The sequence below is a fragment of the Rhopilema esculentum genome, chromosome 11 (genome assembly GCF_057945365.1).
Source record: "Rhopilema esculentum isolate cy_ngs chromosome 11, ASM5794536v1, whole genome shotgun sequence".
NCBI lineage: Eukaryota > Metazoa > Cnidaria > Scyphozoa > Rhizostomeae > Rhizostomatidae > Rhopilema > Rhopilema esculentum.
The window spans coordinates 16,543,763-16,571,387 of NC_142825.1; the positions used below are offsets into that span (position 1 = coordinate 16,543,763).

The 27,625-nt window shown below is 36.4% G+C and overlaps 2 protein-coding genes and 1 non-coding gene across 6 annotated transcripts; 1 reads left to right on the forward strand and 2 right to left on the reverse strand.

The window, feature by feature from the left end:
- Positions 1–293: 293 nt before the first annotated feature.
- On the forward strand, positions 294–4,994 carry LOC135681426 (uncharacterized). 3 transcript variants are annotated; one of them, XM_089111515.1, is made up of 5 exons: positions 294–985; positions 1,305–1,397; positions 1,570–1,695; positions 2,946–3,059; positions 3,918–4,085. In XM_089111515.1, exons 2-5 carry the CDS (start codon positions 1,305–1,307, stop codon positions 3,939–3,941), a joined length of 357 nt encoding a protein of 118 aa, XP_088967641.1. In that variant the 5' UTR covers positions 294–985; the 3' UTR covers positions 3,942–4,085. The 3 variants fall into 3 exon arrangements, with proteins under 3 accessions (XP_088967641.1, XP_088967640.1, XP_088967642.1); XM_089111514.1 differs by lacking the exon at positions 3,918–4,085 and having other exon boundaries at positions 871–985; positions 2,946–3,283; XM_089111516.1 differs by lacking the exon at positions 294–985 and having other exon boundaries at positions 1,526–1,695; positions 3,918–4,994.
- Positions 4,995–5,229: 235 nt separating this feature from the next.
- LOC135693496 (uncharacterized) lies at positions 5,230–20,707 on the reverse strand. Of its 2 annotated transcripts, XM_089111474.1 has the most exons (10): positions 18,878–20,707; positions 18,256–18,545; positions 17,710–17,864; positions 17,081–17,267; positions 9,596–9,752; positions 8,902–9,298; positions 8,220–8,286; positions 7,775–7,897; positions 7,471–7,562; positions 5,230–7,236 (listed from the first exon to the last, which is right to left on the reverse strand). In XM_089111474.1, the coding sequence occupies exons 2-10, from the start codon at positions 18,526–18,528 to the stop codon at positions 7,230–7,232; spliced, it is 1,458 nt and encodes a 485-aa protein (XP_088967600.1). In that variant the 5' UTR covers positions 18,529–18,545; positions 18,878–20,707; the 3' UTR covers positions 5,230–7,229. The 2 variants fall into 2 exon arrangements, with proteins under 2 accessions (XP_088967600.1, XP_088967601.1); XM_089111475.1 differs by lacking the exon at positions 7,471–7,562 and having other exon boundaries at positions 18,256–20,707.
- On the reverse strand, positions 20,703–27,599 carry LOC135693497 (uncharacterized). Its single transcript, XR_016144300.1, has 2 exons — positions 27,460–27,599; positions 20,703–27,282 (listed from the first exon to the last, which is right to left on the reverse strand). It is a non-coding gene; the product is annotated as an uncharacterized LOC135693497 (transcript).
- Between the last annotated feature and the right edge of the window lie 26 nt (positions 27,600–27,625).

The following is a 27,625-nucleotide window of genomic DNA, read 5'->3' on the forward strand; positions in this document are numbered from 1 at the left end:
TCCGTATAGGCTGAGTCAAAAATAACTATGAAACAATCTCTCCACAGTCGTTAACCAGTTTCCTGATAAATTACAACGGTTTATTGGACTGGAACATTTACATGCACCATTTAAATCACCCTGATATCACACCAACATCCACAAATGCCTGCAGTATTGACAAGTAGGCCCCAACAGGGTGCACATAGTCTTGCCTTCAGCAACGGGCACGACCTCGTGATTGATTTCCTCCAGCTTCAGCCAATCAAACGCTGGAAATCGTACCTCAACTATTATTATTATTATGACGAGGTCGTGCTCATTTCTGAGGGCACGACTAGCATTGTTTTTCTCTATTTTTGGGCACGACCAAACATAGGCTGTCCAATTGAAGCTTCTATTGTTGGGCACGACCAAATCACAAGGTACCAGATTTTGGGCACGACCAATATGAAACCCTGTGAATTTCTACTCCGCTCATGAAATAATTCCAGGGGCCCTGGGCGATTCGAGTAGAATTCACTTATGTCTGCGGGATAAGCTTGATCGATTTGTCGATTATACGACTAATTTTTGTCTATATTTGAAAACTTTTCGCGGAGCAAAATAATTTTTTGCCAATATGTGAAAACCTTACCTTTGGAAGTTTATGGTCGTGCCGAGCACGACAGGCACGACCTTTGGCTTTGCCACTGATCATCTGCATCTCTGACAAGGAATTGAGATTGAGGGTAGAATATGATTGTATGAGGCTTTAGAATGACATGAATTTTCGTGGAAAGTGAATTTTATCAAAACGCATTGTAAGGGTTTTGCGTTTGCTAGCAATAATAGCTCTTGTAATTCATTTATTTTAGAAAGGAGAACAAGTGATGAGGGAATTTAATTAAATTACAAGATATCTCATATCATTACTAATTTTCAGAGTATTGTTTTATCATTACAGGTTGAAGAAACTGGATTCAAAATAATTGAATTTGAAACTATCGGAGAGCCTCTAGAAGATGTGAGTAACTGCCAGACCTGTGTCCTTGTTACTGAACTAAGCTATATGTCTTTGCTGTTAATATATTGATTTATGTTACCACTTTATTGCACTAGACATAAAAAAGTCCACGTAACAACTCCATTTGTAATGAAATTGAATGGTTGTCTTGCTGTTTTGAACTGATATTACTCTCTTTACACAATATGCAGAGTTTGCATGCTCATTTGTTTGCTTTGCTTGGACACGAATCTATAAGCAACTCGTGAATTAATTATCTTTCACACGATCCTCTCTTTTCTACGTATAGAAAATATAGGTTGATCTGTTCTGATTTTAGATGGAGGTAAAAGATGATTCAGGTTTGCATGGAGATTTCCCGGAAGTTGAAAGTACTGATGTTGAAGGAGAAGCCAAAGAGTCTAATCTGAATGTAAGTAACGAAATCTAGCATTATGTACTTCTTTTATTTATGAATTTGATAAAAAGTAGTAGCTTTAAAATGATGCTCATTTTCGGACAACAGATAGCTTCAGTTGACAAGAAATATCGAAATTTCAGATTGTGTCTTTTTGCAACTTATGGATTCAAATCTTACATCAAAGGACGATCTGTGGATTCCTGAGGATTCATTGGTAGCAATGATCCAACATATGACTATTCATCTACAGAAGAGTCAGACTCGGAAGACACTGAAAGCAGTCATGGAGTTTCACCACAAAATAATAAAGGTGATGTTATTTGATCTCAAGTGCTTAGGTTTTCCACTTTTTCCCAAATTAGAATATTTGTAAAAAAGGTTCAACTCCCTCTGATTTCCACGTTGTCATAATTACATTTCTGAAGCGTTATGCACACAAATTGCCATATGGATTGTTCATGCAGTCTACGCAATGTTTTAACAAGAGGTTTTGAAGATGTTATGTACAATTAAACTGTGAATTTATCACTCTTTGCATATATGGAAGCAACTTTGAACAGAAGCAAAAAAACTCTTGCAAATTACAGTTGATGGTCCAATGAGTTTCGATTAAGAATAATGTCAAATCGTTTGATCATAGATGATAGTTCAAAAGAACTGCAGTCTAGTGTCGTCAATGTAAAGAGAATTGCTGAGTTCCAGGATGATATTCAAGGTAGATTCTGTCACTTATCTGTTGAAGGCAAAGGTCAAAACATTTGTTTGTTGAGTATGCTGAAAACCAATGATACGTACCATGGGGTGGTCAACTATTTCTCCCCTTTAAATAAGCTGCAATATATATGAAATAGCATAAATTTTCATGGAATCTTATGCCATTAAGAGAAGATGGAGCTTAGCTTTTGATGCTCAAGTTACTCAGTTTCACAAGTATGTTGCCACAGTTTCGCAGATCATTGATCTGAACAGCTCAGAGCTTGATTGGTTGACTAGGCATAAAAGATGCAGCACCTAATGACTTCATACAATGACCAAAGTGAAATTTTGCTGTGAAGTGAATTGGTCGAGCTAGAACGCTGTGTGATTTGTGTGCCTATCTGAAACCCTCTGGTACAAAAGGAAGGTTTCATTAGGCAAAGGAATTTTATTGACAAACAAGCCATTCTGCACAAATGAAAATTGTGCACGCATTCTGCACGTAGTGATATTCTCATCAATCCTTTCTCATTGCAGTTGATTAATCAGAGACTTAATCTTTTTTATCACTTGTCTGAAATATGCTTTTCACAAGTAAAGGTTGTCAACGCATATTTTTCTCACACATTATACTGGCTAATGCAAATAAATCTGTTTGGTCCAGTATATCAATACTAAGTATAAATATGTGAAAAGTAGACTTCAGGAGGCAAAAGGAATTCAGGAAAGCTGTTTTCAATAGTGGGCTGGATGTCTTTTGTCCTATCCGTATAAAAAGCTTGTCAACAAAAGCAATAATTCTCTTTGATTCAAATCTCTATATAAATCTATGGTCTCTCCCATACATTTCCTTTCCTATATTAGATCTACCAATGGAACAAACAGATGTCAGCAGTGACGAAGAGAGTGATGGTGATAACCGTGGTGTTGGGGAGCACATCGATGCTGATATGGAAAATGAGCCAGAAAAGGAGGATGGTGAGATTTGCAATCCACATCACTTTTTTCAAAGTACTGATAAACTCTGCTTAATAACTGCTAAACAGCAGTCATTATTCTATTTTGTGCGATGATGAATTTTAAATAAAAAGTAAAAATTTCATGTAAAATACTCTTAGATTTCTAGCAAATGGGGGACACTTATAAATTTATTCAGTTTCATTTCCACGAACACCCTTCCCCCCCCCCCCCCCATAAATGAAATTTTAAGTTATGAGAGATGGTTTATGAATTTTTATTTTTTGGAGAAAATAATTTTTTTTGCCAAATGAATCACTTTCTATTTCATTGAGAAAGTTGTCAATCTAAACGACAAGGTTGATGTTATTACACAAAGTGTTTGAAATTCCCGGTTTATTAGAATCCTTAGAGTAAACAATGCTTTCTATACGCAAGTTGACACTACACAAAATACCATAATGCAAAATCTTTGTAAAAAGTGTGAATTCTAAAATGCTTTTGTCATTGTTAATCCTTCTCTTTGCTCATGTGCTTCATGGTCCTCATTTAAAAAAAACCAATTTGAACCATGATTACTGTGCCTTTGGCACATTCATCTGCAATTCTCAATGACCATATTTCAAGCTGGCCTGGGATTAAATTGCCAAAAAAACTGGCATATTAATTTTAATATACAATTGTTATTGCGTCTGTGCGATGAATTTTCGTGCAATGATGAATTGTTCGTAAATATGTTAACCATGCCTTCCCCAACCAAAGCAACAAATATCACTTATAACAGTAATAATTCTTATATCAAAGAGAACAATGATACCTTATCTATGATCTTTCAAAATCCAAGAAACAGCGCAACAAAGATGTGTTATTTTCCCCTAGGGCATGCAGGGAAAAGGCGAGTAGGCAAACAGAGTCGATGGGGTAAAGAGGAATCGTCTGTGGTGTTAAAGCATTATGCTGACAAGATTAAGAAAGCCGTTTTGCCAGGAAAATCGGACGCAACCCAACTTATCGCAGAAAGGGCAGTCCTAAAGAATCGGACATGGCAAAATGTTAAAGACTTTGTGCGAAATCACATAGCTAAGGCTAAACGACTTTCTTCAAAATCTGTTATTGGCAATCTGTAATGTACAAATCTCACGGTCTAAACTTAAGTTTTAAAAAACCTGATTTTTAGGTTAATTTAATGCTCTACACCCCCTAGCTAAAGTTTCTTGAAACATCCCTGTATGCACCCCCAACAATTGTCTGTCTATTGCTTAGTGAAATATAGATACTTATTGAGAAACTGCGCTCAAAAATGATGGAATGCAGTTATAAATTTTTTAACTCCATAAGATGATCAATCGAGTTTCATTCTACCTAAAACATCATTTTCTAAATGAACTACTTTGATGATCCCGGAAATAAGCTTATTACACCAATAATGTTGCGAAATAGGAAAGAGTTCGAATTTTCAATGTAACAAATACATAAAATCTCTTATTTAGGGGCAATTCAGTACAGTCGTATACGTTGCTAGTTACAGTAACATTTAAAATTTTAATTCAGTTTTATTACCATTTTACGTGATTTAACCTTGTTGTTTAATTGATAATCACAAGAGATTTGCAAGATTGAAGAATTATCTCAAACATGATTTAAGTCAGCGAGAAAAAGCGATAATATGTCTTGTGTGTTTATTTTGTCCCCAGAGGTCCGGTGATGAGCAAACGTCATGGCTGTAAAAATGTCCCCACAATGTACACGTACATTTGTTACATCAACATTGTGGGGACATTTGAGAAACTGGGTAGAAGGTTTAGAATTGATGATTTTAAGGGAAAAGAAGGAATGTACGTTGTGGGGTCCAGATTTTTGTCCCCACAATTACGACAGTCCTCAGAGTGCTGGTGTGTAGTCATACTTTTGTCTCCACAAGGTAGGTTATGTGAGAACATACATACATACATACATAGAAATTTGTCTTTTGATACTTCCGTAGCACAGTGCTCAATACGTTAGCACGTAGAGCGTGATATATCATAGATTGAAGAAAGTGAAACTACATGGTTTATCTCTACAAGCCTGTTTCGTGAGTAACTCACTCTTCAGGAGGTCTTCAGGAACATCTCCTGAAGAGTGAGTTACTCACGAAACAGGCTTGTAGAGATAAACCATGTAGTTTCACTTTCTTCAATCTATGATACATACATACATACATATATAGGAACGCTGATTGACAATGTTCCAATATTTAATTTTGCTTTTGTTGTTGCGAATGCTGTCGTTTTTATGTCTGATTTAACGTGCAGAAAACACGGGGCCAGCAAGAGACGATATTGTGTGACCGTTGCGTCTTGATGAATTTACTGACTAATTACAATTTAGGGCGTATAGACATAAAACGAGGGACGATACAAATGTGTTGTTTATTACGTCACGTGCATACACTGAACCTATTCAAGCAATAAGAAGGTGGTCTAGCAAAGAAAAGCAGCACATTGCTGTGACAAGGCCAGCAATGGTTGGTGCCTATACAAACGTACATGTGCACAGAATGGAATAAAGTTTGAAGAACAAAAAGATTGGCTTGCATTCACAAGTGATGTAGCATTCTCGTACCAAAAGGACGGGGTCAAGACAGACCAAGCACAGATACATCTTTGGAGCAGGTGGCAAAAAAACCCGAGAAAGGCACCAACCAGTGGTCCAAATGAAGATTGTTTGATTTTTTGCCAAAAAAGCTATTTATACACGGTAAAAAATACTCAGGGTTGTTAATAGTAGCCAAAATAACATTTTCACGCAAAATTCTTGCTGCTCCATCATTCATTTTAAAAAATACATTGGTTTTTTCCACAAAATAATTGTCTACAGGTGGGTGGAAATAGGGCTGCAGCAAAATCATAGTGTCATTTCTCAGAATTGTTCTTTGATTTTAAAATGAAACTTCTAAATCTTGTTTTCCGATAGTATAAACAATAATTATACGAAGTCTCATTTCGATTGGAGCTTTCCCGGCAGTTTTATGAAGGATTACTTGATGCAATCTTTTGACACATTTTGAAGGTGGAATTAGGGCCATTAAACATATAAAATGCAAAAAACAATGAAAAAATCAGCCTTTTTTCGTCTCTTTTGCCAGAGCCATACCATAAAGTTCACATTTAACATATTGTTGCATTACGGAACAATTTACGTTGTTTTTTTATGCAATACGGAACATTACGTTGTTCTTTCTATGATTGCGAAAAATCTGCTTTTCAATGCTCCTCCCACCTTTTCATATTCAGCTATTGCACATAAGGTACAATTGCACGAAGAAGATTGCTTAGCTACTTCTTGTTAGGCCAGCCGTTTTTAATTTTTTTTATCGTTGTATGAAGCCCCATCATCAAGAGTATCGCATTAACCTAGCAAAGAGTCTACGAAACTATAAATATCACTTTTCCTATGGTAGCTATGTCAATCAAAGTGCATTAAAACACAACATACATGCAAAAAATATCATTGTTTTATAAAAATCGTGATTTCATGTGGCTCCAACAACTTTTATACATGCGATGGATACATTGGCTACTGAACGCAAAAAGTGGACATTTTTTTTTCATCTTAGTAGCCAATCGTCAGATATACTAAAACCTCGACAAAACTCTAACGAAAATTGCATTAAAACACAACATACATGCTATAAATATCATTGTTTTATAAAAATCGTGATTTCAAGTGGCTCCAACAACTTTTATACATGTGATGGATACATTGGCTACTGAACGCAAAAAGTGGACATTTTTTTTCATCTTAGTAGCCAATCGTCAGATATACTAAAACCTCGAGAAAACTCTAACGAAAATTGCATTAAAACACAACATACAGGCTATAAATATCATTGTTTTATGAAAATCGTGATTTCATGTGGCTCCAACAACTTTTATACATGCCATGGATACATTGGCTACTGTACGCAAAAAGTGGACATTTTTTTTTCATCTTAGTAGCCAATCGTCAGATATACTTGGGGAATCAATGCTGCAGGGGATTTTGGTGTATGAATGCATAATGCATTTAATTTAATTATTCTATATATTTTTTGCGAAGAAATTTAGAAAACATTATTTGAGTTTAAGGAGAAACGGCTTTATACTCTTCGGTGTATAAGCTCGCATGCATGTGTAATTGATATGTCGTCGATACAATGTATGAGTTAAGCTATGATCTAAAAAAGATAAGATTTTATTAATACTTTGAAAAGGTATGTGTTTATACTCTTCATCCCAAATAAAAATACCCACTAGCTTTTAAAAAACTATGCAATGTAGAGAAAGCTATGTTAGGAGATATTCACACTTGATTGTTGTTAGGTAGGGATGGAACTACAGTATTAGTAATATCTGAAGATAAACATGGGATTTAGCTATCCTTAAATGGCAGCAATGGCGGAAAGAGTTACCTCTTGAAACAGCATGTCAGTGATAAATCCAACCCTTTGAACTGCTTGATTTGATTTTCAACACGATTAACAAATTCAATGAATATCTGTTCCTATAAATGTTATAGTATTTTTGCAGCACATGTTAACACAAAAGTAAAGCTTTTGAATGGATTTAAGTTCGGCAGATAAGAAGCGATTGACTGAAATGTGGTATGTGAGAGAGTACTATCAAAGCTTTGTGAATATCGAAATTATATAAGTATAGTGGGTTGATAAAAACAGTATTTAATTACAAGAATGACCATGAAAGTAAAAAACATACCGCAGAAGAGTCCATTAGCCACATGAAATTGCACATTTCACGAAGTAGTTTGCTGCTGTTGGCTTCAAACATAAAGATGCGAGGCGAGAAAATCAACTTCTTCGAGATGTTTGCCGAAAATTTCTTCAGATAGAAAAAAAGTAAATGCAATGTTTTAAAATTCTGAACTTAAAAATGGGCTCAGTGAGCAGTAGCCTCAAACTCTCTTGGCAATATCTCTTTGTACATTTTTAGCTACATTAACTATAGATTCAATTAGGTACAGGAAATCACTATGAAATTCGAAGGCGAAGTAGGTTACCTCCTAGAATATTCAAAATAATTGATGTTTTCTTAAACTATCACAGCTATATTTTTCCAGCACTGACGGCTATCAAATACATAGCAATGCAAATTTTCTGCTAACGTTTGGATGAATTTAACAGATAAGTGAATTAAAAGATACCTCAATATCCTTTGAACGTGCGAGGAAAAGTTTCTTAGCCTCTTCTTTATCGTTGAGCATTGGAAGACTGCCAAAAATTATAATTATAAAAGCTCATATATCATGCACCACAGCTGAACGCTACTGCTAACCTTTCGCAGGCACTAGCTTGCATGCTTTCCCTTTACACGGAAGTTATAATAATTAATTGGTAAGGAACTGGTTTCGCCTAATATCAAGGCTCATCAGTACAGCTAGAGTTTAAGACAGTGCTCAGCTGTATACCAGTTGTCTTAATCAATTCAGTCAATACACAAATAGCATTACTACTGTTCTTGTCATATAGCGTATAATCTATAACAAGAAAAGCATACTCGAGTGCAAACAATTACAGAAATGGACCTTACTCAAGCTTTAAACGAAGGTACCATCTCATGGAAGTACTATCGGTTACGAAAATGAAAAATCAGCGTTTTTACAGCTTCCAGGAAGAAAACGACAAAAGAGTGAACAAATTAGCAAAGCAAACTAATGAGAGAGAGATATCAACGAGTCAAATTTAAATGGCCATTAGAACAAACGGCATGATTGGACTGATGAAACCAGAATGACAAGGCGAATTGAAAATCTGATGAATATACTTAAGAGTAAAGAGTAAAAAGTAAAAAGAAAGTGTCAGAGCCTCTAGCTACACCAGACTTACCTTGTAAGAGCGTTGATGTCAATGTGGCAAGAACAGTTCCATTTCTCACCTAGCACAAAGCGTTCAGCTACGCAGTACTCGTGGTAACAGTGAAGACAGTAGTGACACAATATGAAACATGCTTCAATGGCATGTTCGAAGAAACGCGCACACACTGCAACCCCGTTACACGTTATGTCACAGTTGTCAGAGTCTCTAGGCAATGAAGTATTGTGCAATGGTTCAATCGAAGGAACAACAGGGTTGAAGCTACCATTGGGTACAGTAGGAACCCACATAATGGCAACATCCATTTCTGCGTCATCTTGCAATATCTTCTGCTCCAAAACCTCTCGCTTTGAAAAGCAATTAATATTTGCTTTCATCACTCCAGATATGAGCATTAAATGCAATAAGGCTGTAGAAAAATTAAAACTATGTCAATTCACTGCGAGAAAATGCAAGACGCCATTTCTAAGTATCATTGGTAGCCCTAAAAAAGTTTTTTATTGTGGAGGCAAATTCACTGGCAATCGAGTAGCTTACATTGTCCTTTGCAACCGTTACATAGTTCTTTTTTTTCTTACTTCATGACGATTAGCTTAAGCACTTAAACGGCCATAAGAGGAAATTTATGTGATTTACAATTATAAAAAGAGATTGGTATATACAGTTGACCCTGAACATCACATCAATGTTAGAATTCAACACTTACTTCCAAAGCGATAAAAGTCCACAGATTTGACAACCTCAGCCAAAGCACAGGCTTTAAGCTGCTCCATGGGATCTCTCAATTGACTGCATTCATTAAAGGTCGCTGAATCAGTGATTTGATGACACAGACTGACACAACCTTGATCGATTATCTGCAACTTTAAATCATACATGAACTATCACAAATGCTACAGGCTACTTGCTAATATGGTGATCTCTTAAACGAATACTCACAGTATTTTAAATTGCGCAAACAATCAATCACACAGTAAAATAGCCTCACAAAAAACGGGAGAAGCTATATGAAGATACGGTTACTTCCGTAGTGCTTTTATCTTTAATAGATAGTGTTATTATATTCTTTTGGCAGTTTGATTCAACAATCAAGCTAGCTAATCTGATCTAATCCTATCTATCTTGAACATATATTGCTATCTAGAAATAATAGTTACTTTAGTAAATGTCCTTATGGCAATATAAATCTATTTTAAGCAGCAATAATTTAATGGCTCACAAGGATTCATACCGCACCATCTGAAAGACCCTCATGATCAAGAAATATATATATAATCACACATTCCGTTGTATTTACAACATTGTGTACATCAAATAGTGAAAAAAAAAAGTTAGTTTCTCAGGCTTCGTTTGACTGTTCTTCGCCACAACACTCGATCCTGCACCACTCTTTCAGCTTCATTCCATCCATCTAACTGCATATCTTTAAAGTCTTTGGTCATTGTTTGTGTTATCCATATGTACTTTTTTCTTCCCCTATGGGCTCTTCCAGGTCTTCTAGCTTCTCTTAAAGCCTTCTTTACAGGTGTTTCATCATCTAGTCTCAGCATGTGACCCGTCCATCTTCTTCGTTTTTCTTTGATTTTGTCCACCCATGATGTCATACCAGCAATCTTGTCAATTTCTGTGTTCTTTTTCTTTTCTTGCCATTTTACTCCTAGCATCCATCTCAGAATTCGATGTTGGAAGCCTGCTATTTTCTTTTCTAGAGTGGTGGTGACGTTCCATAGCTCAGCATTGTACATGAAGATTGGCTCTACTAAACTTGATAGTATCTTTTTCTTGGTGGTGATGCTTTTTCCTTTTGTCCAAATATGTTGCAGTTTTGACATCGCGGTTATTGTCAATCTTCTTCTGTTTTCATAGTCAGTTTCTGTGTCAAGGTAGCTTCCTAGGATTTTGCAAATTTTTCCAATCAGTTGTCTCACCTCTCTTAATCTTGAATATCTCAGTCTTGTCATTGTTCACATTCAGATTTCTGTCTTTTAGCCTGGTGATGGGTTTCTCTATTTTCTGTTTTCCTTTTTCTGCATTTTGATGTATCCAACCACAATCATCTGCATACTGCTCTTCCATCTCAAAGCCTAGTTGATGTATTTCTGGTGTATTGCTTGTGTAGTTGTGATCTTGACTTGGGTAGGTTGTGCTGTCTTCTTTGAAGGCCTTGGCTATGTATAGAGTAAATAGAATGGGGCTTAGTCCTTCGCCTTGAGCTACCCCTTCAGTTGTTCGGAATTGCTGTCCAACTTCTCCATCTATTTTCACTTGGATTTCTGTGTCATTGATCATCTTTGATAGTATGTACAGTTCTTCTTTATTTACTATATGTTTTAGGTCTTCAATCAAGGTCTTCCTGTTCACAGTGTCGAATGCTTTGCTCATGTCTATTAGTGTTATAGTGTACTCTGTGTCTTCTGTGGTGATAGCTTTCTCTGCCACTAGTTTGAATGCTTGCACTTGCTCTGTGGTACTACGTCCCTGTCTGTATGCTGCTTGACTTATTGGTATGTTCTCCTGAATTCTAGGGTTTATTCTTTCTAACATGCATAAAGCTAATGTTTTTCTGAGCATAGTCATAAGCATAATAGGTCTTAGGTTTACAGTTGGGCCTTTTTCTTTACCAGGCTTTTGGAGTGGAATTAGTATCCCTTTTTTGATTTCTTCTGGATATTTTCCTGTTCTTACCATGTCATTGAAGATAGTTGCTATTTCCTCTGCTACAATTTCTGGACTGTGTTTTAGTTGTTCTGCAATGATGTTGTCACAACCTGCAGCCTTGTTATTCTTCAGTTTCTTGATTGCTTTTTGAATTTCTTCTGTTGTGAATGGTTTGGTTATTTTCTCTGGTTTTATAGTTTCTTGTTTATTTTGATCTGGGCCTAAGTTTTCATTGTAGAAGCATTGTTTGAAGTGATTTGTGACTTCCTCAATTTTTCTTGTTGTTGAAGTTGTTTTTCCATCTGCTGTGTTTACTTGAAGTTTGGTCTTCTTTGTTCCTTCCATTTTCAGGTATTTTATTGCTTTGAACATTTTCTTGGTTTCATCTCCTGTCTTTTCAATGTCTTCTATTTGTTGGGTTAAGTTTAATAATAATAATAATAATATCATATTTATACAGGTTAACTTTGGTCAGCAACAACGTGCTGTTATCAATAAAGGACCTGCCTAAAATATACATGGATTACCGAAATAAAAATTAAATACATGATGAAAATGAAATCTTAAAAGTCGAAGTTAAAATTTTTACAAAAAGTCTTAAATCTTAGAATTGAAGTTTCACACTTCATTTCGTCTGTTAGTTTATTAAAAATCTTTGCTCCTTGAAAGTAAAAGGCCTTCTTGCCTGCTTCTGATTGTACTTTGGGCAAAACAATATTTTTTGCATTGGCACGAGTACACTGCCTGTGTTTTACTCTAGTGAAAAAGTTTCGAAAGGCGTGTGGCGATACGCTATTCAAACTTTTGAAAACTTCAAGAGCACACATCTTGTTTCGTATACTACTGACTTTCTCCAGCTGTACACTGTCCCTGTTGCCATTTATTACTTTCAGTGCCCGTCTCTGAATGTTCTCATACACCATCTTTTTTGATGGTGCCATGTGAAGGAACACATTGTTACAGTAAAGCAGAATTGGTAAAATTGTTACCTTGTAAATTGTTTCTGCTGTGTAAGGACTTATATTATGCCGTATACGCGACAATAACTTTACTCTGGATGTGGCTTTTTTTATTGTTTTTTCGAAATGATCAGAAAATGTCAGGTTCTTGTCCATCTTTACTCCTAGATATTCGTATTCTTTAGATTCTGTGATCTTTGTGTTATTGATCTTGATTTCCATAGGTTTTGATTTCGAAGTTCTCTGGTGTGTACCATAAAGGACGCACTCGGTCTTCAATCACTGCCAAAATTACTTGGAACACCTAACACTTTGGGCTGTGCTTTTCTATTTTTTCATTTGTTTTCTTGAATACTACCACTTCCGCCCCCCTTTCCCCCCAAAACAATGTTGAAAGTATAGAAAAATATCAAACAATCCACAAGAAAAAGCGTACTCCATAACCCCTCTCTTTTTTCTAAAGTAAATCAACATTGTTCCTAGGGGGAGAGGGGGATGGCTGAATTTGCCTTTGAAAACCTACGTTAGTGTTCCAAGACTTTTGGCAGTGATTGTCTGAAGACAATTTCGAAAACCAATGGTTATGACAGGAGAAGTTGGTCTTACTATAGGGTTTTCGATGGTGCTGAATTCATTGGTGCAAATAAAAATTCGAAATATTTACTCGCAATGTAGTTTTTGGGGGGTGTGGGGGTGGGAGAGGCCTGTATAGAGGGCTTCTACGGTTGACTCTGCAGCTTTCTCTTATAGCAATGATATACTTCAATTTTTTGTTAATATCATCACAACTATCATTATTTAACAAACCTTAGCACAGAATGATTGGATAGAATAAAATTACCATGTAAAAAGCAAAAATAGTACACTGCAGAACTTTTTAAGAAATGTGTTTTACAAGCAACTTCCGTTCTTTACGGCTCTATTTATTAATTGAAGAAGATGAAATACGTAGGTTTTTCTATAAATAAGTAACTTTATATGATGTTGAATAAAATGCTAGTAGGAGATTCAAATGACTCGTCTTCATTTATCATAACCCTTCCAAAACATTCCAAAACCATGCAGGACTTGAATTGAAAGCACGCTCCTTCGCATTTACGCGTGGCAACAAGGTAGTGCTCAAAGATACCCCCATCCTACCCTCTTCATTTCTGTTCTTTCTTTGTCTCACTAATGCAAAATAATGTGTGTCAATTATGTTTCTGTGTCCGTCATTATCAACGTATGCGAGGAATTAGGAGAGCCTTCGTTCCCAAATGTGAATGCTGTGTAGTATGAGAATGTCTACTGCCCACGGTTAACAGTCACGGTCTACACTTTTTAAAATGTTTATAAAAATCGTACTGTTTAATAAAAATAGACGATAGTTTGCCAGCATGTGTGCAATGTGTTTTTACAGGTGTCTGTAGCCTTTCAGCTTCATTCCAGTTACAAAACTCCAGAAATGCAGGAAAATGTCCACGGTTAACACTTTTCTGAAGAAGGAATTTCAAGAACTCAAGATCTTTTCTCGTTTCAAGTGTTAACCGTGGGATTTTTCTAAAATCTTGCCGTTTTCATCACGGAATTCATGCAAAACTTAGTCCTACATGTAAGTTAAATTATGACACACCTTTGTGGTAAATTTGGGGGCAAAAATGCTGTTGACCATAGAGAAAACTGCAAAAAGCCTCCACGGTTAACAGTACGGTCTACAGTTTCTCATATCTGTGAACGACAGTGGGCTTGCGGGGCCTTGCCTCTGACAAGGATGCAATTTGCATTGGGTGATGAAATGTGTTTTGGTATGCTAAATGACAGGCAAACAAAAGCAGCAAGTTATTATTGTTGAAATAATCGGTCCAGCGCTTTTATGGATAAAAAAGAGGGAGGCACAGTCATGGTTGCAATGGCATTTTGGCAAAACAGTGGAAGCAGAAACGGAGCCTTTACTTGGCGTGCAACTAAAACTGGAATTTTAGGGCGCAGAAGTATGAGTGGACGTCAGTTGTATTTTAGCTCTTTTAAAGGCCAACGTGGAATCGTAGATAAGCCTGTTGAGAGCTCATTTGCGGGGAAAACGGCGTTCTTCTCTACGAGTTTGATATGTTCCTTGAAAATTGCCATTTGGGCAGTGTAATGCATGGGAACAACTTGTGACAGCGGCAGCTTGTAAATTCGTGGTAAAATCATGGCAGCTACCCAACATAATTCTTAAATAAGACTTTTTCTACAATTTTAGAAATGCAAAAGAAAAATCGACTTTCATCTTTTAAAATGGCACCCTTTCTTTTTTCAAGTATTTTACTAGCTGCTACCCTGTAATCATGTATTTCTTCTGTCCCATTATTTTATTAATGTTCAAATATCCATGAAGTTTCAAATAATTTAAAAATGTCATTTTGACCATTCTGATCAGAAATCAATTTTAATTTTCTCAATTTAAACCATTTTTGAAACATGGTACCTAGTTCTATGAGGGTAGCTTACCCCAGCCCCTGAAAACAAAGAATACCCCCATATCTCCTTATTAGTAATACGTACGGTTCTGAAAATGCCGTAAATGGACTCAGCACCATCGAAAACCTATGGGTAGACATAACATGTGATAGTGTATCTGATAAGCTTCAAATTTCCATTCAGACAATCACTGCCAAAATTACTTGGAACACCTAACACTTTGGGCTGTGCTTTTCTATTTTTTCATTTGTTTTCTTGAATACTACCACTTCCGCCCCCCTTTCCCCCCAAAACAATGTTGAAAGTATAGAAAAATATCAAACAATCCACAAGAAAAAGCGTACTCCATAACCCCTCTCTTTTTTCTAAAGTAAATCAACATTGTTCCTAGGGGGAGAGGGGGATGGCTGAATTTGCCTTTGAAGACGCACTCGGTCTTGGTCTTTTTAAGATTAATAACGAGATTATTTTGCTGAAGCCAGTAAGCAATCTGTTTTAGATCACTGTTTAACTTTTCTTCGATAATATCACAATTTTTACCAGCAACGTACAAAACAGAATCATCAGCATAGAGGGTCATTTCACATTGGCTTAGATTTTCATCGATATCGTTTATTAGTAAGGTAAAAAGCAATGGACCCAATATGGATCCCTGTGGTACTCCACAGGTAATAGCTCGACTTTCTGACAAGGCTCCATTATATGATACAATTTGCGTTCTACCAAACAGATAGCTCTCGAACCAGCAAAGCTCCTTGTTTTTAATACCATAATTAAGAAGTTTAGATAGGAGTCTCTCATGGTCCACTGTGTCAAAAGCCTTTCGCAGGTCAATAAATACAGCTCCAGTCATAAGGCCCCTGTCCATATTGGTTCTGATGAAATCTGAGAAAAATGTAACTGCATGTTGAGTAGATGATCGCTTTCGAAAACCAAACTGTCTCTCCGAAAGCATATTATTAGCCTCAAGATAGTCATAGAGCTGATTGTGCACAACCCGCTCAAAGACTTTTGAAATAACAGGGAGTATAGAAATTGGTCTATAGTTATCCATGATCGTCTTTTCACCTGACTTGTAGACTGGTGTAATTTTAGAGCATTTTTCAGCACATGGGAAGATTGCCATTTCAAGACATCGATTAATCAAATTTGAGAGAGGACCAGCTATCTCGTTTGCCCCATCAACAATCAACGTTGTTGGTATATCATCACAACCAGCAGCCTTTTTTCTTTTTAGTTTCGTTAAAATGTCTCTGATGTCTTTGATGTTTGTCATTTTAAAATTAAAGGTTACCTTTTTTGGGTTCTGTCTATGATCCAATGTTGAGTGTTTGTGATATTCCAAACTTTGTTTCACTATTGCTGGTAAAGTATTTTGCAATTTTCTGCCAATCGTCGCGAAAAACATGCAGAATTCGTTTGATATAGTTTTCTTTTCAGAAGTAATTTCTCCATTTATTTCAAATACCTTGCTGCTTCGATCTTTTGAGGATTTTGCTGGATAACATTTTTTAATTTGCTCCCAAAACTGCTTTGGTCTGTTAATGTTTTCTTGAAAAACAGATCTTGTGTAAGTTGCCTTGCTGTATCTGATGATTCGAGTTGCTGCATTTCGTAAGCGACGATATGTGGACCAATCATTTTCTTTTCCTGTCTTTCTTGCTTTCTTCAACCAGTAATCTCTCTCATTCATTTTGGATCTAATCTCATTTGTTAGCCATGGACAATCACGCCCTTTTACCTTTTTCTTTCTGTGTCTTCTTTCTTCAGTTTGTGTATTGTGTTGAGTATTTTGTTTCTGTCTTTCCTCAGTGTTTCTTTAGTTGTGCTATCCTTTGTTGAATTTATATCTAGTCTGATTTTATGTTGTACTTCTGATAATTTTCTGATTTCTTCGTTGTTTTGGTTTCTGTCTTCTTTCTTTCCTATAAATCCAATAGATTCTTCTGCAGCTTGATGACATGCTTGGCTGACAATGTTCCATCTGTTTATCAAGAAAAGAAAGGGTAAATAATTTAAAACATCAATTTCTCTCCAAGATCCTATTCTAATTTTTGTACGAGATCTTGAAAGTCTTGAAATGAAACATGGGAGATTCTACTTGATATAAACCAGACTCAAAAAAATTCACTTACCCTCCTGATCACATCATCAAACTGCAAAGTGCCATATTTCAAGGCTTGAAGCTTAATAAAGCACCAGCTATCCTCGTTACCATAAATCGCAATGGAAATGGAGCGAAACATACAAGTACCATCTGCTTTGACACTAATTGGTTGTTTTCCAGCATCACGTAGCTCATCGGGAACGAGATGGTGAAGCCTTTTTGAGGAAAAGAAATATAATCAGTGATTAAACACAAAATATATGAAATATGAAATATAATCAAAGAAATTAAACACAAATTGCTTTACAAACTGCTGTAAGGAAACATTCTTCAGCTTGTCTGATTGGAACTAAACGAAGAAAAAGATACTTGCATCTAAAAAGAACTATTCAAAAAATGGTGTACAGAATCAAGTATTGGTCAAGCATTATTTCAAGAGATTGGATAAACATTTTTTAGAATAGAACACACTTCAATGGAGAAGAATTTCTAGTGTTCAAAAACGCCTTAAAAATGACACTAAAGATTTTAAGACATAAACAGGTTAGCAAATAAATAATATAGTATTCCAAATATCTGAAACATAATGGATTGGGTATGTGGAGTACATACATGTTTCTTAATACATAAAAAACGAGGTAGTTTCGGAACACTTACCACAGATTAATGTTTTTCTCCCCTACCAGTGAAGCATCAGCTGGTTCAAGCTGTTTGGGCAAAACGCGAAGCAATTCTTGCAGGACACTCAATTTTGAAGCACCCGCAATGGCTTTCAAAAAGTTTTGACAAGCATCATTATCCCATAGGCAATGCTAAAATACACAAAAATTGGCTTATTTCTAAAACAAAATTTTATTTGAAACACAATAAAATTTGTTTCTTGACCTCAATTTTTAAATACTCATACAGTACACATACTCGTATTTATAAACGTTTTTATTTAAGGTCAGCATGTTGTTTGGAAGACTAGTCTTAATCTAAAAGAAATCAACAGTTTGGCATAATCCTGAAAAGCCAATTTTTACTCAAAAAGCTATGTAAACCTTTGTTATTGAAGAGAGGAAAACTTTTCCTTGCAGTTGTTTGAGAAAAATTTTCATCTTGATAACAAGCACCCTAAATGCTATATGCTTGAATTGGTCCCTTGTTACAGGTACATAAAAAGCTACATAAAAAAATTTATATTGATACTAAAGGTCTTACACGATATGGGGCAAGAGTTGCTTCAATGAACTCATCATCCTCAGAGCATAGGAGTACATTGAAGTCCACCATATCCTCAATGACTTCTTCAGCTTGCCTCCCTTCAGCTGCCATGTCACCAGTGTGATGTTCTGATTTTGACTGGATGTATCTTGAGCAAGACTCAAGGATATCATCCAGCTCCCTAACATCAAATTTTGGAGCTGCATTTGGTGCCCTGAAAGGGAGGTTTTCAGGCCACCAGTCTTTTTGACGATACTCCTCCCTCCACATGTTCCTCTTTTTCAAGTCTTCAGAAATGAAAAAAATAAAAAGTGATATTCTTAAAAAATATATACAGTGACCAATCCAATATATTTGCTAATAAAAATGATCCCTTTGGCTCCATATGAACACGAGCAAACCTTTCCAATAACAAATTTGAAGGGGCAGAGAGCAATTTACCCAAAAGGACAAATTTTTGCTTTCAGAAAGAGCAGAGCAATAAGTGGAATAAAAATATTTTTCATTTGAAAACACTCAAAAAGCCAAATGTTTTTCAACAAAGCCTGTAGCGTGTTAGATAAACATGATGCCCAGGCCCTGGGAAAATGGAAAATAAAGGGAAAATAGAGCTAAGTACCTTTCCCCAACACAGCAGCTCCAATCAGTTTTCTTTTGCTATCAACTTGAAAGGATTGAATATCCTCTTTCAAGAAGGTATCAATGATCTTCCATTCCTAAAATGCTCAAAATTTATTCAACACCAAAATTTGCAACCTTGTAAAATTAACTTGGGTTACTAGAGGCATGATGAAAAAGTGATAGAATCGTTTCAGAATATTTATCACACTATTAGTTTTATATAATGTAGAATACAAGAAGACATTTTAAAAAAAATTGTATCATATTGCATGTACGTGTTTTGCTAGTGCATTATACGGTATAGGTTCTCTACATGTTACAGAATCTTTCGGCATGCAGTATTGTCTTAGAAATAGTTGTTTTTAGATTATCTCTTAGATAAATAAGGAGTTAAGATCAATCCTTCCAGTTGGCTTGAAAGGTTCTGGTAGAACCTGCCCAACAGCAATGCCTTCAACAAGCCGGGATCCAATTTCCAAGAATTTTTTTTACGTATGGGTCGTCCATAAATTCATGGAAAAATGGATGACCTTGAATGAAAAATAAGAGCAACCATTTTGAAATTAGTTATCAAAAGTGGTGTTTCAAACTTTTTTGAAGTTTCAATTTCTCAAAAAAACCAACTCCATTGTAACATTATGTCAAAGTTAATTGACAAAGACTTCAGGCAACTTAAGGCAAGCAAATATATTTAAAGGTCCTGAGCCTAGACAAAACCAAGCTATATAAAGTAATCTAGCTCTGCATATGATCTTCAATCCTTAACAAATTAAGCTTACAAAGCCTTTCGATACTATGCTGACATCATGATGTGATATTTGAAAATATTGTCATATTTGCACTGTCAAGTTGAAAGTTTTTTTCCAAAAAAGGTTAGGAAGTTGTACAAGCCTATGAGCGGTATGGGTCAGTATTTGCATGCTGACATTTTGCTGCTGGTTGAATCATGTTGTTAACCCACGTGTTGTTTACAGTACAAAAAAAGGCCCTTCCGTCCATTCAAAAGGACTGCGTTCCTGCCACAAAAAAAGTTCTGTAGTTTATGAATTTACGTGCCAGTGTGATTCTGGCTATGTAGGACGCACCACCCAAAGATTGGAGGATAGGATAAAACAACTTGTTCCATCTAATATTAGAAACAAAACACATCCCCAAAGAGAACAGCCACCTCGGTCTTGCAAATCCAAAATTACTACTAAAACCTGCGATTCTGCTATCCGGCAGCATTTGCTAGAAAACCCAGATTGTGCAAAAAACTATAATGGCGACATGTTTTGGATTATTGGTAAAGCCCAATCGTCGTTCCACCTAGCAGTTTTAGAATCTATCTACATAAGCACGAAAAAACCGCTACTGTGTAGACAAAAGGAGTTCGTTTTCACCTTAAGACTCCACTGGTAACATTCTAATAGGCAAGCGGCACTGATTGGTCAACCTTTACAGTCATGTGCTCGTGTTTCTGATTGGCCTATTTCGATCCACAACTGGGTATATATATTTCTTAGCGTAGAGTTTTCGATCTATGTTCTGACGTTTTAAACTCTGAAGAGTGTCAGACGAAAAGCTTTAGTTTACCAAATGTTATATGAGAATTAAATGAATAGAACTAACTTTAAGTATAAATGAATCAGCTTGGAAAATTTACGATTTTGGCCAAACTTTTGCATATTTCTAAAGATTTCTATGTTTCTTGATCAGTCTCTTACCTTTGATGCTACCACTTACAACATTTTAAGAAACTACTGGAGCAAGAATAGGGAAATGGCTTGCAAAATATCCTGAAAATCAAAACAGTGCCGTCGGAACAAAATTCATATGGGGGGGGGGGGTGGGGACTGCCAATTGTACTCCTTCTCATTCAGTACACTGTTTTAAAGAAAACATACTACAGTTTGACCATTATTAGGGGGAGGGCTCCAGCGGGCCTGCAAAATAAAACAATATTAGTTGTCCCATACAGGCAGTCAAAGTATACCATCATAGTATGGTCTGCATGCGTGCACCTGCACTGTGGCGTAGCTAGCCAAATAGCAGTGGTCATGCCCTCCCCCCAATGAAAAAATATGGGTGTGGCCAAATTTTACCACGCCCAATTTTTTAGTTGATGAGTTCCTTTAGGAAATTTTAATTTTAAGGCTTGTGACTTATAAAAAAAATTTTATTAACTTTTGGAATGAGCTTTTCTTATTTCATAGCAATCATCTTGTTACACAATGAAATGACGTTTATCTTATAGCTGTGACACTGTTTTGGTTTGCTGGTAATTTATACAGACAGAGTTCTGACAATTTCCAAACAGAACTGTACAAAAGACATTAAAAAACATTAGTTTAGTATAGTAGATAAACTTAGCTTAAATCAAAAATTGTGTTGTTCTCCTAATTTCTTTCAATTTGCAGGCTGAAATACATTTGTAAATTTTAGAGATAAGCTAAAATTTGTAAATGACACAAAAATCACATAAAACTGAATGGGAGCTTTTTGGTCATCTTTTCCACAAATAGTCTTATTATCAATGTATTGAAAGTATTTTAAAGCCATCACGATTATGTCCAAAAATGGCCTTTCGTGCCTGTCACTTCTCCATATAGTGCAACACCATTAAGGCTGAAAAACCCTGTCATTGCCATAAAATCTTATGGAGACTAACATGAGTCGTGGCTGCTTGGCAATAAGCTATTCCTTGCATTTTACTTACAGAGAATTACCTCCCAGCTCCTGGATCTAGGCATAGCAGCGCTGCCATCGATGCCTCCCATCCGCGCTTACGAAATAACACAGGACTCCACACAGGGCGGTTCTGATGATTATAATGATGGTATGACTGGCCTTTGTTCTCTCCTGCGTCACTTCTATTGTTAGGCATGACCAAACATAGGGAACCAGCGTTATGGGCATGACTAAAACACGGGGTTTGGTCATGCTCATAGTTATGGGCATGACTAAATTGGAAACCCTCTGTTTTAGTCATGCCCGACAATAGAAGAGCGCCTTTTGAGGGCTCCATATTCTTGCGTGGAACCATAGGGCTCCAAAGGCGAATGGCCTGAGCTATTTCATCGGGGGAATGGGACTTTATTCTTACGAAAAATAATTTTTTGAAAAATGTTATCTCTGGAAATAGATGGTCATGCCCGGCATGCCAAGCATGACCGCTAGCTATGCCACTGCACCTGCATAAATAACTTGTCTTCAACAGTGTTAGAAGTACATTCGCATCTTTCCCTGTATATCGTATATAATTCTATATACAGGATTGAGTGAAGATTTACCACTGCAGACACACTAAGCTCTAAAATAAGGGTAAGAATACTACTTCACATTTCTTTATTTATGGTTGATTTTTTGGAGTGGGGTCGCAAACACAGCCTGGCCTGTTTAAATAACCTCCTTTTGATATTTATGACGAGTTCCGATGGCTGGTAGATCACCAAATTCTGGTGACTTACATAGCTCGCATGTTGGGTGCTAGCATGATGTTAGGCTTGATTTTTTCAAAATCCAAAATGTATAAACATGCATGTTGGGTGCTAGCATGATGTTAGGCTTGGCATTACAAAATCCTTGTGGAACATGCAACAGAAGTTTTAATGTAACATGTGGGTAATGCAGTCAAAGGGGGAAAGACCAAAATACTTTGTTGACAAATATTTTGCCTGCCCAACGGGTAAAATACAACCTTCATCACAACATCAATAATGTTTTCTAGTAAAATCCCTACATAACTAGTGTATTGTATAATTTACTCAACATATTCATCAAAATTATTAAGCTTCTTACCAAAGTAGATTTAAAGGGGGAACAATCAATCACCAATGATATCTAGGCCGCCCTATCAATTCAGTATAAGCAAAAACACATAGATCTAGAATTCAGGCAAAGACAACTTCCAGTAGGCATACAACAAACTATTATTTTTGGTTAAATAGTTGTTCTCTTGCTGCTATCCACAAGTTTCCGATGAGAAAGAGAGCAAATTATAAGAGTTGGCCATTTAAGTTCAGTCACGATTCACAACAGACATTGTTCTTTGATTTTATAATGAAACTTCTAAATCTTGTTTTCTGATAGTATAGACATTAATTATACGAAGTTTCATTTCGATTTGAACTTTCCCGTCAGTTTTATGAAGGATTAGTTGATGCAATCTTTTGGAATTAGGGCCATTAAACATATAAAATGCAAAAAACAATGAAAAAATCGGCCTTTTTTCGTCTCTTTTGCCAGAGACATACCATAACGTTCACATTTAACATATTATTGCATTACGGAACAATTTACGTTATTTTTTCTATGCATTACGTTGTTTTTTCTATGCAATACGGAACATTACGTTGTTTTTTCTATGATTGCAAAAAATCTGCTTTTCAATGCTCCTCCCACCTTTTCATATTCAGCTATTGCATATTAGGTACAATTGCACGAAGAAGATTGGTTAACTACTTCTTGTTAGGCCAGCCGTTTTTATATTTTTTGATCGTTGTATGAAGCCCCATCATCAAGAGTATCGCATTAACCTAGAAAATAGGGCGCTACTTATGCCCGTATTGAATCGTGACTCTAGGAAACTATAAATATCACTTTTCCTATGGTAGCTATGCCAATCTCAAATCGGGACTTCTGAATTCTCAAGAACTTGCTATTAAACCATTAGATCTCGCAATTGGATTATTAGCTATGCCCCTCTAAAACCGTGACTACTGACTGAATAAAACCTTACTATTAAACCATTAGATCTCGCAATTGGATTATTAGCTATGCCCCTCTTAAACCGTGACTACTGACTGAATAAAACCTTAATATTAAACCATTAGACCTCGCAATTGGATTGTTAGCTATGCCCCTCTAAACCCGGGACTACTGAGTGAATAAAACCTTACTATTAAACCATTAGATCTCGCAATTGGATTATTAGCTATGCCCCTCTTAAACCGTGACTACTGACTGAATAAAACCTTACTATTAAACCATTAGATCTCGCAATTGGATTGTTAGCTATGCTCCTCTAAAACCGGGACTACTGACTGAATAAAACCTTAATATTAAACCATTGGACCTCGCAATTGGATTGTTAGCTATGCCCCTCTAAAACCGGGACTACTGACTGAATAAAACCTTACTATTAAACCATTAGATCTCGCAATTGGATTGTTAGCTATGCCCCTCTAAAACCGGGACTACTGACTGAATAAAACCTTACTATTAAACCATAAGACCTCGCAATTGGATTGTTAGCTATGCCCCTCTAAAACCGGGACTACTGACTGAATAAAACCTTACTATTAAACCATTAGATCTCGCAATTGGATTGTTAGCTATGCCCCTCTAAAACCGGGACTACTGACTGAATAAAACCTTACTATTAAACCATAAGACCTCGCAATTGGATTGGTAGATATGGCCCTCTAAAACTGGGACTACTGACTGAAAAAAACCTTACTATAAATCCCTTAGATTTCGCAATTAGAACGTTAGCTACGCCCCTCTAAAACCGGGACTACTGACTGAATAAAACCTTGCTGTTAAACTAGAAATATGTTATTGTAAGATAATATTAGCAATAAACAAGACGGTCTTGCATCAACTCATTATCATGATTATAGGTTTAGGGAGTAAGCAGCGTATACAAAGCCAAACATCTCTAAAACCCCAGTCGTTAGATGAAACTTTCAATGAAATGGTTTCTGTACAAATAGCATACTAATTTAAGTTTTGGACAGTCGAAAATACAAATAATGTAGGCCCTCTGAGCTTTAGAGAGTTCAAGAAATTATGCTCAGGATTTTGTTATATGATTGTCAAAAATGTGAGGCTGCTTTTATTTGAACAAGCTTAACCCATTTAGAGACTTTAAAAATGCCATAACTGGTATCACTTCAAATGCGCCATCGTCTCAGCACCCTCTCTCCTTTAACCAATCACTCGTTTACATAAATTTTTTCGAAATTGTACAATATATGCATTAAGTAACGTTTGAAGATTCTTACTCTTCCTGATTTTACTAGTTTCAACGTCTGAAGCGCGAAAAAAATTAATGGTTAATCAATATGATTCCTTTAGACAAGGATTCTTTAGGGGCGGAAACATTCCATAAAAACAGGACTAGACGGGAAAAAGTTTAAATATGATTGGCGATTCAAAACATGCTCTTGTTGATATTGTTTATCACACTCAAGTTAAAATGAAAGAAAGTCTAAACAAATCTTTAGTTTTTAGAGTCAGCTCATCTTCTCTTGCTGCGTCTGGCTTTTCTCATGGAACGAACTTTGTCAACCAATTGTCTTGAGATGAGCCTTTTCCATAAATGTGATAACTGCTTCGTTTCCTTATACATAGCACATACAACATCTTCTCTAACAGCTGCATTAGAATTTATAATGTCTTTGAAGACTGCTTCAATTATATCATTCTCTTCCTTTGAATACAAGTAATGAGCAGAGCTCATTTGGCTGCTTAAATCGACAGACAAACCATCCAGATTTTGCTCATCTGTGCATTCATAATCCTGTGATGTTTCAGCCGTTTGTTTCTTGTGCATTGCCAGAAATCATTCTGCGAACCCGATGACTAGCAGTGTCAAAATCAGTTGGCAAATCAGGTATTTTCGAGTTGATCAAGTACCTGACTCTGAAATATGTTGCACGCTCGTTGCCTTGGAGACTGCTGTGTTCTTGCGCGGCTTCTTTTACATCAGCCATAGTAACTTGGCCGTTTTTTATGTTTTCGGTGAAAATTTCTTCAATTTGTTTGTTTCCGAAAGGACAGTCACTTTGTTCCTCTTTTGGCTGTTCATCACTTTTGCTTCGGAGAGCTTGCCTTAACAAGCCTGCAGTTCTGGCTGATTTTTTCAGCTTGTCTTCAACAAAATAGGTGTTCTCTGCTGTTTTTAAAGCATGATTCATATGTGCAGCAAGATCCGACTTCAACTCAGGATGCTTGTTATGCACAATGGAAACACACGATTTTCGCATAAGTGATGCATTCATATGCTTCCCTGTTGCACTTTTCCAGAAAGAGGCAATCTGCTCACTTACTGCAGATGACGACAGAGGAAAACCTGTGAAGCTAACAAAAACATTCTTGCTCACTGACTTTGTGATACGCATGATATTAGCCCAGATTCTTGTGATGAAAATGCTTAGGTAATTGAACAAAGTTAACTGCACACACAGTATTGCAGGGCCACATGTTGTTAGTGTCTTGTGGTCATAAACTGTTAGCAGCATTCCGTTCCCGTCTTTCCTTGCAGCATCAACATGGTCAGTTGTCAGGCTGGCAATAGCTCCTGATCTTGAGGCATTGTCTACCAGCAATGATGTAATTAGGTAGTCTCTGACACACGAGAAATCACTCTTTGACACATCTTGCGTCGACCCCATTAAACTTGATAAGATTTTTATTGCCCTGCAAACTGGCTCCGATTTATTAAATGCAACGAAGTCATCTGTTGTTGCTAGCCTCTTAACCTCTTCCTCTTTCTTCTGCCACTTCCTCTTGCACACATCTTTGTCAACTGCTTTGGACCAGTAGTTAACTCTCGTTTTAACTTTTTCTAATTTCTTCTTGTGGTAATTCAAAAGCTGCAGGAATCGCAATCACAAAGTCATAAAAATGGAGCAACGAATGCAAATATGCTTTAACAGTTTCAGGCTTCTTTTCATTCTGAAATAGAGCCAGCCATTTCTCGTTGAGCTCGTTTGCATCAAAGAGAACAAGAACATTGTCCCCATTTGAATCATCCAAGTCTACATGATTAATGATTCTCTTCAGCTGGGCAACATGAAGTGCAGCATCTCTTTCTTTTTTCAGCCCTCCATCTATTGACATTAACCATCTTTTCAAATTATTAAATACTATTCAATCACACATAGACTCTACCTTATCATCCATTGGCTCATCGTGTTCACTGATAACACTTGAGGCATCATCACTGACACCTTCTTGAGGGCTCAAAGGTATTTCTACCACCCTTTCTCTGTTTTCTCTATTTCCAAGAAAACTAGAAGGTTCTGCAGTTTCCTCCAAGCCAGCCACCTCCGTGTCTTTGAACACTACAGCAGCAGACATAATACTTTCCAGATTAATTTTGTCTCTAATTTTGTGGGTTTGCGATAAGTGGTTACGAAGTCTCTTAACAACTTGCCGACAGGAGCTGACAGGACACACCATCTTTGTATAGTTTTTTAGAACACGACCTTTTTTCAAAAGTCTTTGCTTCCTCAGTCCAAACTTTCCCCAAGCAACCTTTGCTTCCGCTGTATCCCAACCATGCAATATTGTCAAATGGCGTATCAGGTCAACCACTTTCTTGTTACTACCTTTAACTGGACAAACAACTTGTAACTCCTTCGTTTTTGCATCTTTATGTTTATCCTCTTCTGTATTTATCCATGCTTCAAAGGCCTGCAATATAAAATAAAAATTAATGCTTTCTGCTGCAATGAAAACTAATTTTTCAAGTAATTAGATCTAAAGCTTACAAATCTCAAGTAAAAACTCTGGAAAAGCTGAGTGGGCAACTCAAACAAAGTTAAGTGCAATTTGAGAGGACGGAAAACCGTTCAAGAGCAAATAATTTACCTTCTTAGCTTCGTCCTTGCTTTTACATGTCATTGCTTCTATAACTGCCTCAACTCCCACAGATGATTCTGAAATAGAACGCTGTCATAATGAGAAAATTTGTCCAAGCAAAACACACTTTGTCAAGACATAATGACAAAGCATTCAAAATTGACATGTATTAAAG